The sequence below is a fragment of the Onychomys torridus genome, chromosome 22 (assembly GCF_903995425.1).
Source record: "Onychomys torridus chromosome 22, mOncTor1.1, whole genome shotgun sequence".
NCBI classification, from domain to species: Eukaryota; Metazoa; Chordata; class Mammalia; order Rodentia; family Cricetidae; genus Onychomys; species Onychomys torridus.
This window is the reverse complement of record NC_050464.1, coordinates 1,906,987-1,921,555: the sequence shown is the minus strand read 5'-3', so window position 1 is coordinate 1,921,555 and position 14,569 is coordinate 1,906,987. Positions and strand designations below refer to the sequence as shown.

At 46.0% G+C, this 14,569-nt stretch overlaps 1 protein-coding gene and 1 pseudogene across 1 annotated transcript in view; one reads left to right on the top strand and one right to left on the bottom strand.

Annotated features, from left to right (window-relative positions):
- Window positions 1–14,569, top strand: part of B3glct (beta 3-glucosyltransferase) — a 134,325-nt gene that overhangs the window by 63,504 nt on the left and 56,252 nt on the right. The window contains exons 4-5 of the mRNA XM_036172296.1: window positions 5,354–5,393; window positions 12,196–12,305. Coding sequence (XP_036028189.1) covers window positions 5,354–5,393; window positions 12,196–12,305 — 150 coding nt within the window. The remainder of the gene's footprint in view (window positions 1–5,353; window positions 5,394–12,195; window positions 12,306–14,569) is intronic.
- On the bottom strand, window positions 5,763–10,447 carry LOC118572293 (annotated as a pseudogene).

The window sequence follows — 14,569 nt, the reverse complement described above, 5'->3', positions numbered from 1 at the left end:
ACTCCCCTTTTCAGCTAGCCTGCCTAGTCAGCTTGCTCCAGGGGTGTTTGGTTGTTTCCTCCCCATGCTGCACCCCAGCTTTTCTGGTCTCTGGGGGTATGTGCTTTACAAGCTTCCCGCTTGGACCCTGCCCACCGAGCCATATGCTCAGCCCCAGATTGTTTTGAAAACTATGATTTAATAGTTCAGACAGACTAACTAGTTTCAGTCATTTTAGGAGAAAGGGTTTTGATACAGAGAGATCTTGTGAGAAGCCCTACTTGGGTAGCTTTGTTTTGCCAAGTCTCAGGGTCTCCTGGGCTTCATCTTCCAGTGTGTGAGAGGATGCTTGTCACAGGGGTGGGGAGAGTCCAAAACCTGACTACTGTTGCCTTGAAGATGGAGCCGTGTGCGAAGACATCCTGAGGACCAGATGAAGCATTCCACAGGTGACCAAGCTGCTGGATTCCTTGGACACTCAGAACCCGAAGCCAGGCTTGGGAGCTGGGCAGAGTGGGTCACACTTTTCCAAAATCTCTGATCTTCCATTTTTGATCATTGGTCATGTTGGATAATTTCAAGTGTGTGTGTGTGTGTGTGTGTGTGTGTGTGTGTGTGTGTGTGTGTGTTGAATGTGAGATATATTTCTACTTGAGCTTTGCATGGGCTCAGTTTAACAGGTGAACAAGAAACAATATTTAAAAACTGCAACTCATTTTGTTATGTTAATTAAGGCTCCATTGAGTCGACATTTTTCTCCACAATTGTTATAAACTCTTTTGAATAGAATATTTCTTTGATCAACAGAGCATTATCTAACTGTGCTATGGGATCCCTCCAAAGGAGAAATGATGCTCATAATTTCTTATCATGTTAGGACTCTTTAGGGCTAGTAAAAGCATTTGAACACATTTTATTTAATTTGATCTTCTCAATGACTCTGGTATTGCTAAGCAAAAAATAGATATTCCCAGTTAAATAGAGGGAATTTGGCCTGAAAGCAATTATGTGATTTTTACCAAGGACAAAGGATTATTAGAAGTTCAAATTCAGATGTTCTGAGTCCTGTGTTTTCAGCCTGTACTCCATTTTAATTATAATGTGCGTGTTTGATAGGATTGAGGCTTGCTCATAAAGAGTTTAATGTGCTATGCAAGGGTTATTAGCAGAGAATTAAAATTTTGTTTAATGAATTTAGAAATTATGCGTACTTAAAAACAATTTTTAAATTTTATTTCTATGTGTGTGAGTGTTTTGCCTATATGTATTTTCACCACATGTGTGTAAGTGAGTGTAGAGGCCAGAAGAGAGCCAGAGACACTCTGGAACTAGAGTTACAGATGATTATGAGATGTCATGTGGGTGCTGGGAACTGAAGCCAGCAGCTGGTGCGCTTAACTGCTGAGCTTCCTCTGTCATTTTTATGCGAAGAACTTGTAAGCATTCCGTTTTGGACTGTCACTGCTCAGACCTTGCAGCCCAGGGAGAGGGGTTGACCTGGTCACGTTGTCATGTCGAGTGGGGAGCGGTGTGTGGGATGGATGTGCTAATAGCAGATCTCTTTCTTGTCTGTCTCGTGGCTGATGTGCAGCCTTCACAGCGAGCACGTTTTTTTGGTTCATATTGAGAGCCAGCGGAAGAAACTTGTGGCGTCAGAGATCATAAAACAAGCCCTTCACTTTCTTCCTTGGAAAAGGCTTTTCGTGAGGGAAGCGGAAGACAGGATGTCAAATGCTCTGTCAGTTTTTCCGTTTAGCCCACTTTTCTTTCTTGACGGGGAAGTTACTCAAGACTATTTTGGTTCGGTTTCAGTTTACCCAACTCAACCACTCCTTGGGTATTTTATGCTTACAGTTTACAAATTGAGTTGTTTGAAAAAGCTAATCATTTCCCTGGCTTTTGTGTCAGCCAGTCTGAACTGCAGGGGGTAATAGCAAATAAGAAGATATGGGAACCGGTTTGCTCTTCTCCGATGTCACCGAGCTGTGTGGCAGAAAGTCCGGCAGGTGTCCAGGGCTGTTGAAGTGGCGCTGTCTGGAACCCCTGGCTCTCAGGAGGGGGGGGGTGTTCATCTTCCACTTTGTTGGAGGTGACTCTGGTTGTACATAAATGTGTGCTGTGCTGATTGTTTTTCTAAAGCCCTCCAGGCTGGTGCTGTGAGGAGGAAGGGACTGGGAAGACCCAGGCGTTAGCCCTGGCTCTTGTCTTGTTTGGAAAAGGGGAACGTTAGCTGTCATCCTGTCCGGTGCTGTTTCTCCATCCAGACATTCTGTTTTCCCACGAACCACACAGCAGCAGCTGGTTCTGTGGCTTTAACACGAAAGGGCCCGCACCTCAGGCAGGGGACAGGGAGGGTCATGGTGGGGGCCAGTGGTGTCCTTGTGCCTGGCATGGCTGAACTGAGAGTGGGGGGTCTCCTCATCAGGTGTGGCCTCTTGATGTCTGCTCAGGCCAGCTGGTGTGCCAACCCGGCTTGGAACACCTTCAGAGAAGGGCTTGAACATCCCAGTCTCAGTAGACTCTTCCAAAGTTAATTGTTTCATCAGGATTTAATGGTTGTTTGTTTACCTAGGGTCTGGCAGAGCAGTGTCTGGCTGTGGCATCTTCTCTGCTCAGTGCCTTTCTACCCTGGAGGCAAGGACAGTTCCATAAAATGCAGCCCATCAAGTCGCATCCCCGTCTTCCACTCTGTCTCCACCTCATCTCACGGTCCCTTTGGCATTCTTCGAGGACATTCCACTTTGTGGCTTTGCCTTAGCTTTGAAGCAGCTCCAACTGCGTTTCTCATTTCAGCCTGTAAGAAAAATCGGATATTGGTAGTGTCTGATGGCCATAATTACAGCGGAGAGCTGCCAAAAATGAAAACCTGAGCAGTTAGGAGGAGAGCCTGGTTCTAGTCTGAGGAGAAGGTGTTGGAAGTGGCAGGTTGAGCTGTTGACATGTGCTTTGTCAGAGGCGTTGTGAATCTCCAGCGAGTCACTCAGGGTCAGAATCAAGTTGTCTCTGTGCCTGTGTCTAGATGCGTATGACCAGGGCTCACCAGCCCTGAGGCACCCTTTTGTGCCCAAGAGGTCTAGTGACTATGTGTGTTACTGTAACAAAATGCCCGAGACTGGGTGATTTATAGAGAACTGGCGTTTGTTTCTTTTAGTTCTAGAGGCTGGGAAATCTAAGGTATAGATTTTTGTGCTTGAGTCATTCCATAGCAGGAAGCAGAGGAAGAGATGGCTGGACTTGAATTTGTAACAGATCCACACTGTCTAGTGAGCTCACACCCACAATAGCACTGTGCATACATTACCTCATGAAGGTTCCATCTCAGCACTGTAGAGTTGGGGGATGACTCCCTTCCTTTCCGTTTCCTTCCCCTCCCCTCCTTTCCCCTCCCCTCCCCTCCCTCCCTTCCCCTCTCTTCCTCTCTTCCTCTCTTCCTTCCTTCCTTCCTTTCTCTCTCTCTCTCTCTCTCTCTCTCTCTCTCTCTCTCTCTCTTTCTTTCTTTCTTTCTTTCTTGTGTATGAGTGTTGTCTGGATGTATGTATGTGTGCTGTGTGCTTGCAGTATGCATGACATCCAGAAGTGGGCATAAGATCCCTTGAAACTGGAGTTACAGATGATTGTAAGCTGCCGTGTGGGTGCTGGGAACGTTCCTCTACAAGAACAGCAAATGCTCTTAATAACTAGGTCATCCCTCTAGACTCTAGGATGGCCTTTTCTTCCCCTCCCCCAAGACAAGGTTTCTCTGTGTAGCCCTGGCTGTCCTGGAACTCACTCTGTAGATCAGGCTGTTTTTGAACTCAGAGGTCTATCTGCCTCTGCCTCCTGAATGCTGGGACTAAAGTTTGTGTGCCTCTATGCCTGGCTTGGGATGGCATTTTCAACACGTTTTGAGAGACACATTCAAGCCATAGCAGTGGCAATCATCTGTCCTCCTCCAAGGCTCTTTGTGGGAACCTTAGGGGTGCTCCTCAGGCAAGAAAGACTGTGTTAACACTCCTTTTAAAAATGATTTACTTATTTTTATTTTATGTGCATTGGTATTTTGCCTGGATGTATATCTATGTGAGAATGTCAGATCCCCTGGAGCTGGTGTTATAGACAGTTGTGAGCTGCCATGTGAGTGCTGAGAATTGAACCCAGGTCCTCTGGAAGAGCAGCCAGTGCTCTTAACCACTGAGTCATCTCTCCAGCCCCATGTGTCAACATTTTTTAAAAAAGATTTATTTATTTAGTATACAGAAGAGGGCACCAGATCTCATTACAGATGGTTGTGAGCCACCGTGTGGTTGCTGGGAATTGAACTCAGGACCTCCGGAAGAGCAGCCAGTGTTCTTAACCACTGAGCCATCTCTCCAGGTCCATGTGTCAACATTCTTTGTAGCATTGGGTCTTAGTGACTTTTCTGTTGTGATGACAAAACACCACAATCAAGGCAACTTATGAAGGAAAGCATTTAATTTGGGGCTCACGGTTCCAGAGGCCATGACCATCACTGCGGGTAGCACAGCAGCAGCCAGGCTGGCATGGTGGTGGGTGAGTAGCTGAGAGCTTACATCTGATCCACAAGCACCAGTCAGAGAGACACTAAGAAGGAGTTTTCAAACCTCGAAGCCCATCCACAGTGACACATTTCTTCCAACAAGGCCACATCTCATGCTCCTTCCCAGCAGTTCCACCAGCTGGTGACCAAGCTTTCAAATCTATGAGCCTAGGGGGCCATTCTCATTCCAACCTCCACAGAGCATGTCTGAGCACAGTAAAGACAATAGCTGGGAGCTCTTTCATCCTGAGGTGAGCATTGCCAGCATTTGGATTATGTCTGGCATTCTTACAGTGTTTAAGAGTTGACAAGGTCTTTAAGAATTAACTTCTTCCAAAATGCAATTTTATACAGGAGGAATAAGCTTTTAACCCAAATAAATGACTTGCCTAAGATCATATACAGAAGACACAGCCTAAGCTGGAGAGATGGCTCAGGGGTTAAGAGCACAGGCTGCTCTTGCAGAGAACCTGGCTTTGACTCCCAGCACCTACATGGTAGCTCACAAACATCTGTAACTCCAGTTCTAAGGGAATATTGTGCCCTCTTCTGGTCTCAGTGGGTACTGCACACACATGGTGCACATACATGCAAGCAAACACTCACACACATAAAACAGGCACAACCTTGTTGAGAACTTCTGGAGCAATGCAGATATCTGCTCATGGTTCTTGCTTTGCCCTCTTCCATTCTAGCCTCCTTACTTTAGGGAAGCATTTAGCCCTATCTTCAAGTCCTGGCACTATGTGTTAGTCCAGATGATTCATCTTTATTTATGGTGTTGCTAGTTCAGTTAAATGATGGAATTCATCTTTGTCTCTTTCATTTTAAATACAGGATTTGGAGCAGAGTAGTCTATCAAAGAAACATGGTGTAGGTAAGCAATGCACTTGTATTGTTTTTACATATGTTGGTGTGGTGAGTGTGTATATGTACATTTGCATGTGTATGGGTGCACGCGTGTGCAAATGTGTATTCATGTGTGTGTGCCTATGATGGAGGCTATCCTGTGTCTTTCTCATTTGCTCTCCATTTTATGTACTAAAGCAGTCTCTCCCTGAGCTGCTAGCTCACCAGTTTGGTAAGCCTGGTCCTTGGCTATCTTGCTGTCTGCCCAATGAGACTGGTTTTTATGTGGGTTCTGGGGATCCAAACTCAAGGCCCTGTGCTGTGCGGCCAGCCCTTAATCCGCAGAATCATCTCCAAAGAGATTTTTTTTTTATTATTAGCCAAAGGACATACTTCATTAGCTCCTGGGTTCTAGTTCTCTGTCTGTTTCCTGTACAGTTTTGGTTCCATGTAGTATCCAGTCTGGTGGGCGGAAGTGAGGTCCACTTTGTACGCAACAGGGGCGTCTCTTCAGATAGTGGAGGGTTTGCCAATGTGCAGGAGGTTACCACCTCCAAAGGGACGCTCCACAGGATTCCTGGCCACATCCTGTACACGCGGCTGGCAGTTCCTCTTTGCGTTGTGCTTGTGGTAGGCACAGCCAGCCTTTAAGGACGGTTTGTCAATCCTGCCCTACCAGCCAACACACCAACAACAGCCCTGTTGGCCGAGGAAATGACCTTGGACCCTGGCGGCAGCTTCACTTGGATCTTCTTGGTCTCCGGGCTGTGGGAGATGACCGTGGCATAGTTTCTGGTGGCTCATGCCAGCTTGCTCCTGTCCCCAGGCTAGTCCTCCAGACGACACACCATAGGTTCCCTCAGGCTTGGTGCCCACGGGCAACACATTGCTGGTATTCAGCTGGGCCTTCTTGCTGCAGTTCACGAACTGTCCAGCGTGGATTCCCTCCGCAGCGATGAGCAGCTCAGTCCGCTTCATAAATCGTAGGGATCATGAAAGGCCACTTTTATGTGTGTGTGTGGGGCACTGTGACAGCTAGGGTCGTGAATGATATCCTTTGCAATGTCCTTAACATAGTTATGCCACTCCGGGAGTCCACAGCACGCAGGCGCACAGTGCCCTTATGGTGTTTCATGTGCGCGGAACACAGAACCGGCAGCTTTCTGCTGTCCTCGGATCACGTGACCCAGGGCCGTCTGCCCGCAAACGACTGAAAAGAGGGATTTTTTTTTTTTTTTTTTTTTTTAAAAGATATGGCCTCACTATGTAGTTCTGGCTGGCCTTGAACTCACAAAGATCCAGCTGTTTCTGCTTCCTGAGTGCAAGGATTAAAAGTGTACACCACCATCCCCATCCCCAGCAAGGAATGTTTAAAACCTGTATTTATGTGTGTTTGTTGTAAATTATAGTCTAGTGAAGTTAATTTTCCTTTTTGATAGTCCTTATGAGGTATGTTTTGTCATTTGTGGCCAGCCTGAAGCGTGTCATCATGAAGACCTAGGGAGAGCATATGAGAGCCATTTTCAGAGCGGCATATGGCTTCTGCTACAAGTGAAGTCCTTCCTGTGGCATCCACTTAGGGCTCACTCTTGGAGGAGAGACCCTGTCGATCATTGCCAGCTACAAACATGTTTGCTGAAGGCAAACTGTCGTGGGTTTAGAAAAATAGCAGCCACAAGGTACAGGAAGGAGAGGGCTCACCTCTCACAGCTCCGTCCCCCGGGCAGCAGAGTCAGGTGGCTGGGTGGCATGCCAGAGAAGGCTGTGGAGATCAGCTCTGGGCTTTGGCCTCACCCCGAGTGTGACTCACTTGAGGGAACACTCAGGTCAGATGTAGAAAACATTTCTTATTTCAGATGTAAAGAACGGCAGGAAGGTAAGCATGTATGCTCTTTCCAGCAACAGACTAGATTAATCTGGGGTGGGTTGGGGCCAAGGAGCATGTCAGTCACCTGCCATTCATTATCCAATATTCCTTTCCCTTCAACCCCACCACCCAGACCCAGATAACTCTGCCAAATGGATCCTGTCCCCAGGACAGTTTCTCTAGTCCCCTTTTTGGAAAGACCTTGATGCCTTAGGGTTTACTTGGCTCCTGGTACCATTTCCAGCTTGAAGACAGTTAGTCCATAGTCCAAGCATCTAACCCAGTGTATAAATGGTAACTCCACTTCTTCCTCTGCTACTGTCTTCCTGGAAGTGTGCAGAAAGCTGCAGTCCTGCCAGAGAAATTCAGCAGACCCTCTGTGGCCCGGCCCCACTGCCCACCCTGCTCCCACAACACCCCATGGTTGACTCTGCCCAGTTTGGTGTTTCCAGGCCCTGGCGCTGAACTGGGCTCTGATGCCTCTGCATTGCTCCTGTGTTTCTGACTCTGAGCAGGTTACTGACGATGTTTGCAGATCGAGTGTGTAGTGTACCTGATTGTAGTCCACAGAAAAGGAAGGGCCAGTCTGATCTCAGCTATGTGAAAAAGGGAAGGACCAACAGGACTCACATGACGAAGATGCCTGACGGGAAGAACTGGCTTTTGTTTTCCTCCAATAGTCTTTTCCCTGCACGGAGGATCTGTTTTCTTAGTGAGAAGAACAGTGGGAGCTTTGCTGTGCTGGCAGAGGCAGCCGGTCTTGCTTATGGTGGCGAGCACAGGATTAGCCTTTTGACAGGTGGATTGCTGCAGTGCAGAATTTACTAGGAAATAATCTGGATTTATGAGATGCTATACGGATTTATGCAAAGAATGCCTGCATATCCACCACCCAGGTTAAGAAGTAAAACGTTACTGAGAGATCCGCAAGCTTTAGTACTTATCCCCAGTTACGTGTATCACTCATGGAGTCTTTGACACTTTTAAGTGACAGACACATAGTGTGTATACTGGGGAGTTTTTATTGTAAATTTTACACAAACCAGAGATACCCAGAGAGAGGAATGATCAGTTGAAGAATGGCCTTCATCATCTTACCTCACGGGCATGTCTGTGGGGCATTTTCTTGACCCCTAACTGATGGAGGAGGGTCTTGCCCACTGTGGGCGGTGCCATTCCTAGGCAGGTGGGCCTGGGCTGTATATGAAACTACCCTGAACAAGCCAGAGAGAGCAAGCCACTAAGCAGCGTTTCTCCATGATCTCTCCATCAGTTCCTGCCTCCAGGTTCCTGCTTCCCTGGGTGGTGGGCTGTAACCTGTAAGACAAATTAATCCTTTCCTCCACAAGTTGTTTTTATTTATGGTGTTTATCACAGCAATGGATCAGTTATTTACTTGATGTATATTTCGGCTTATATTTTGTAAATTACTGATTTATACAGTTTTTCCTTCTTTTTTTTTTTTGTATCTTGGCAGTATTACACCATTCTCCCTATGAGATTTATCTAGTGTCTAGATTTATACATGTTGTCATTGTTACTATTTTAATTAATTAGTAATAGTTAGCCCATGCTAATCAATTTTTATTGCGGTATAGTATTCTGATTTATATATATTGCTGGTAGATAGTCAGTTTGCTTCCATTTTTTTCTTTCTTTTTTTTTTTTTTGAGATAGGGTTTCTCTGTAGCTTTGGAGCCTGTCCTGGACTAGTTCTGTAGACCAGGCTGGCCTCGAACTCACAGAGATCCACCTGCCTCTGCCTCCCGAGTGCTGGGATTACAGGCATGCGCCACCACCACCCGGCCCATTTTTTTCTTTCCACATGCTTTCTTAAGGCTGACTAAAAGGGTCACTGAGAAAAATAAACCTTCATTTAGTTAAAAATTGAAAGCAAATCCCATAAGCTTATTTATTTCATTCCCTTTTTTTAGTATTTTAAGATTATTTATTTTATGTGCATGAGTGTTTTGTCTGCATGTATGTCTGTGCACCATGTGTGTTTAGTACCTACAAAGGCCAGAAAAGGGGTCAAATCCCTCAGAGCTAGAGTTATTGATGTTTTTGAGCACTATGTGGGTGCTGAGAACTGAACCCAGGTCCTCTGCAAGAGTAACAATTGCTCTTAACCACTGAGCCATCTCTCCAGCCCCGATTCTGTGTTTAATAAAAAGCCATCTTTACAACTTGGCTTTGATAGGTTAGTTTATATCAGTTGTTCTCAACCTGTGGGTCACGACCCCTTTGGGCAAATGACCCTTTTGTGGGGGTCTCATATCCTTCCTATCAGATATTTACATAGCAATTCGTAACAGTAGCAGAATTACAGTTATGAAGTAGCAATGACATAATTTTATGGTTGTGGGTCACCAAAACATGTATTTAAAGGTTACAGTGTTAGGAAGGTTGAGAACCACTGGTTTATATTAATGCTTCAGGTGGAACAGATCACAGCTAACGTTTTGTCTGAGATGGAAGACTCCCCTTGTAAACCTTACCCTTGCACTCAATGTATGGAGCCAGGAAGCCAGCTTAAAATAGAGTATATCCGTGAAATGTTCCTGTTCATATAGGCAAGGAAAGGAGGTAGGCCATATCCAGTAGGTTGCCCAGAATTTCCTTTTAAAATTTTTATTGAGTTTTATTTAACCAGAGAGTATTTCTGATTATTTTTAGGACCTAGATGGCTCACTGTGGAGCTGTTAGTTGTGTGAATGTTTGAACAAGTGAGTGAATGAATGGAACGATCAGACATATTAGAATACAATTAAAGTCACATTGGCGTCCTTGAGCTGAAATGTTAAAGGTGGAGGCCTCCGGTGGGAGGAAGAGCCTCACATCGATTTGCTGTAGACCTGGCTGGAGGCCACCAATGGCGTCTCACCGTACGCTTAGGCTGTTGTCTTGGCTCTGTTTCTTCATTACAAGTTCAGAATCTGAGGCGGCCGGATGTGCTTCTCTGACATGTGACCTGAGCAGCAGCCACTCTGGTTCGGGAGGTTTCCCCCAGAGAGTTGGGGGTTTGCTCCTCGCTCACTGTTATAAAAGGCCGGCTGTACTGACGTGGGTCCTGCAGTCCGCGTGCCCGTGACACGGTCTTCTCTGCGAGGCTTGCCGCCAGCCCCTGCTTCTGTGGAGTGGTTGTGGCCGGTTTCCTGGAGATAACACCCAATCCTGGCTAGGTGCCTGGCGAACTGGGGTAGGGATGATTGCATTGCTTATTTGAAAATCCTTGAGACCTTTTGGGACGCGGACAGCCACTTTTAAGTATTGTCGTAAAAGGTCATCCAGAACATTCTTGAAATATTGCATATGAGTTTGCTAAGGCTGCTGTAGTTTAGACAAGACACGATCTCTCCAAAGCTATATATTGAAGGCTAGGTCACCAGCGCACGGCACCATCAGGAAGTGATGACGCTTTGAAGAGGGGAGGAGCTAGGTGACTGGGGCCATGTCCTTGAAGGGGAGATTGGGATCCAGGCTTCCTCCTGCCTTTCTTTGTTTTCTAGGCTTCAATGAGGTCAGTAGGCCGTTTGTTGCTTTTTTTTTTTTTTGTCGGAGCTGAGGATCGAACCCAGGGCCTTGCGCTTGCTAGGCAAGCATTCTACCACTGTGCTAAATCCCCAACCCCTGTGTTGTTTGTTGCTTTTGCGCCCCTGTGACCACAGACCCTGGCAGAAACAGTTGATAGGAGGGACAGTTTATCTGGGAGTTCTTAGTGGTGGGACTGTGTAGCGTCTCCCCAGATCATAGCCAATCAGGAAGCAGAATGGGAGCCAGGAGCCAGGGGCGGGGGGATTAACTATCAAAGGCTCTCCCTAGACACCTACTCTGCAAGCAGACTCAACATGATTGTAAAGGTTCCACAGCCTCTTACAATAGCAGTAGCAGCTGTGACCAAGCTTTCAGAATGAGCCTGTGAAGGACATTTCAAATTTGAACTACAGTGGATACCATGCACCACACATTCCCTTCCATGACACACTGTGCCGGGGTCCTGAAAACAATGAGGCTGAGCAACCATGTTGGGGACCACCAACACTTAAGCCAAAGGAAACCTTTGCTTCCTATAAATTGATTGTGTTGGTCTTTTGTCATGTAACAAAATGGTTTGTTTTCTCAGAAGTTTGGAGGCTAAAAAGCTATGGTGAAGCTGTCCATTGGGCTGGCTCCTGAGGGCCATGGGGAAAGACCTTCTCCAGGCTCTTGGCTTACACTGTGTTTTCACGCCATTTTTACAATGGAGGTTTGAGTGTCCAGGTCTCTCCTCTAAGGACGGGGTCATACTGGGTTAGGAGCCTCTGTAATGACCTCACTTTAGCCTGATGACTCTGGAAGACCCAACTCCAAACAGGATTGTGTTCTGAGGACCAGAACTCAGCACATGCCTTTTGGAGGGGCACAGTTCACCCCATAGCACAGTGTAGGGTTATGTTGGGACCATTGGGAAGTCACTGGGCAGTGTGGCAGGTTTGTTTTGCAGATGCAGGGGGAAAGGTAGTTTGTTCCCTAAGGTGTGGTGTAGTACAGTGAGCTTGTTTGCTTGACACTTCTAGGAAGGAATTTTTGGATGTTGCTTTAAAAGTAGAGAAGATATTGGTTCTCGAGTTATATAAATAAAAAATTTCTGGGATTGGTGAAGTGACCTAGTGGTTAAGACCACTGCTTGCTCTGGCAGAAGACCTGGGTTCAGTTCCCACATGGCAGCTCACAGATGGTGTAATTCCAATTCCAGGAGATCTGATGCCCCCTTCTGGCCTCCACAGGCATTGCATGCACATGGTGCACATACACACATGCAGGCAAACACTTCTACACATAAAATTTTTAAAAGTGTATCATTTCCCCTTCAGAAGTTATTGCTTGAATGTTTGTTTGCTTTAAAACTGTGTTGTTATTCTTATGTTCATTTTAATCACTGTTTAAAAAAAAAGCTGGAAAACTTTCTGTTTGTTTGTTTTAGACTTAAAAGAAATTGTGTTTGTCATCCAGAGTCAAAGTAATTCTTTTCACTCCAAGAGGGCAGAGGAGCTGAAAAGGAACATCTTAAAGCAGGCCGCCAATCTGACACAGGTATGTGGAGAAGACCCGGGGTGGCTAGGGGCCATTATGTATGTATTGAGATATTTATGTTTCCCTGAATCTGTAGAAAATCAATTTTATTTAGGTGAGAATAACTCTCTGGACTCACTGTACTAATTTAATGTTGAATATTGCTGAGAATGTTCTCTCATGATATGTGTATGTTTAATTACAGGAGTTATGTAATTTTATAGGAGGACCACGGCTTTGTCATGGTAGAATAAAATGGAAGAAATGACATTTTGAAAGAGCTAGAGCTAATTAACATGCAAACGCTTGGTAACGAGTTCTAAGGCAATTTTCATGTTGAAATAACATTTTCATTAAGCTTACTGTAGCCTCTTCTCTGTGAGGCTCTTCCTGTGTTTTTCTTTTTCAATTGGATGTTATTGATTGAATCTTTGATCTGACTTATAGCGTAATATCTCAGGATTATGGAGAGAAAAATATGCACACAGCTCCATTTTAGTGACATTTGAAAGCAGTGTGAACTGAATCCCAGGTTGTTCTAAATAATGTGGTTTGAACAGGCTCCGCCTTCTCATAGGTCATTCCCTGTAATTGGGGAGGGCAGAGTTCGAGCCTCCTAGTGGGTATCTCAAGCCACAGAGGGACCCAGATTCTATTTGCTGTGTTCCTCTCTGCCACACCTGTATTACCTAGATAAAATTAATTTATAAGCTAAGCACAATAAGAGATTAGCAGTGTCTAAAAGCAGAATAATTAGAACAGTCTATTATAATGGAGTTGTCAACACGTTACCATGATGCTTTGGACAGCACCAGGGAGACTTGAGTGCCAGCAGTCAGCCAGCTCTGTGCCTGACATGACTGGTAGTCACTAGTGGGTGAGTATAAACTGTGAGGATGTGCTGGACACAGGCCTGATGGGTGTCCTGGCAGGGCATTGAGCCAGCGCAATATTTTACCGTGTGTCTCCGAATAGCACGTAGTTTTAAGGATGACAGTTATGTATGATGTTTTCCACGGTTTTCAATCGCAGTTGACTTGAGACTGAAGATAAGGAAGGGGTCTGCTGTCCTGTCTGTGGACGCTTTCTTCTTTTCCTCTCTCCCCTGCCCCTTCTCCACTTCCTCCTCCTCCCCTTCTCCACTTCCTCCTCTCTTTTCCTCTCTTCTTTCTTCTCCTCTTCCTCTTTCTATTTCTTCTCCTCCTTCTTCCTTTGAGACAGGGTCTCACTATGTAGCCCTGACTGGCTTGGAACTTGTTATGTAGACCAGGCTGGCCTTGAACTCACAGAGATCTGCCTGCCTCTGCCTCCTGGGTGCTGGAATTAAAGGCGTGCATCAACATGGCTGGCAGACATTTTCTTCTTTAAGAAGCCCAGAAACACACACACACACACACACACACACACACACACACACACACACACTTCAAAGTCCCCTTCTCTGCATCAGTTGCCTTGGCCCCCAGCACTGCCCATCTGTGCTCTCTCTTGCTTATCTTCTCTGTTCCACTAGAGGCGCTGTTGAGAGGCAACCAGGAACTGAACAGACTCCCCAAGTCAGACCTTGTGTAGTTAGTGATGACTTCAAACACACCGAGACTGGATCACTGACTCCCGTGGGAACCGTGGGCACACGTTTCCTTGTGTCCTCGCCTGTGTCCTGCTCTCAGAAATACCTTCCACCTCTCAGAAGCAGTGTTTATAGGGTATCTCGCTATTCAAATGGTGCTATAGTTCTTGTCAGTAATATGGATGGTACCCTGTGCCAACTAAGCCTAGGTGAGTGAATTCTCTCCATATTTTCTCTTCTGTATGGTTACTCCCACCCTTTTGTTCTTTCTCATGTGTGTGCGTGTGTGTATGTGTGCGTGTGTGTATGTGTGCGTGTGTGTATGTGTGCACATGCACACCTGACAGTCTCCCTGGCACTTCATGGTGGGTAGTGCTCCTGGGACTTGGCTCCATAGTGATGATGAGACTCTGGGGCTTGTGGATGGGAAGCAATAGAAATTATAAAATGTTCCTTTTTCATGTATAAGAAAAGTGATGCATATATATATATGTGTGTGTGTGTGTGTGTGTGTGTGTGGATGGATGGATGTATGGATGGATGGATGGATGGATGGATGGATGGATGGGTGGATGGTGCTGCTTGGACTGGCTTTGCCCATTTTCTTTGGGCTTTGGTTACTCGATACTTAACACTGATTCTAGGCTCTGGGGGAGGGTGGCTTGAGGCTCCCACCAAAGCCTGACCCATCGGCTGTGATTAGGAATGGAGAATG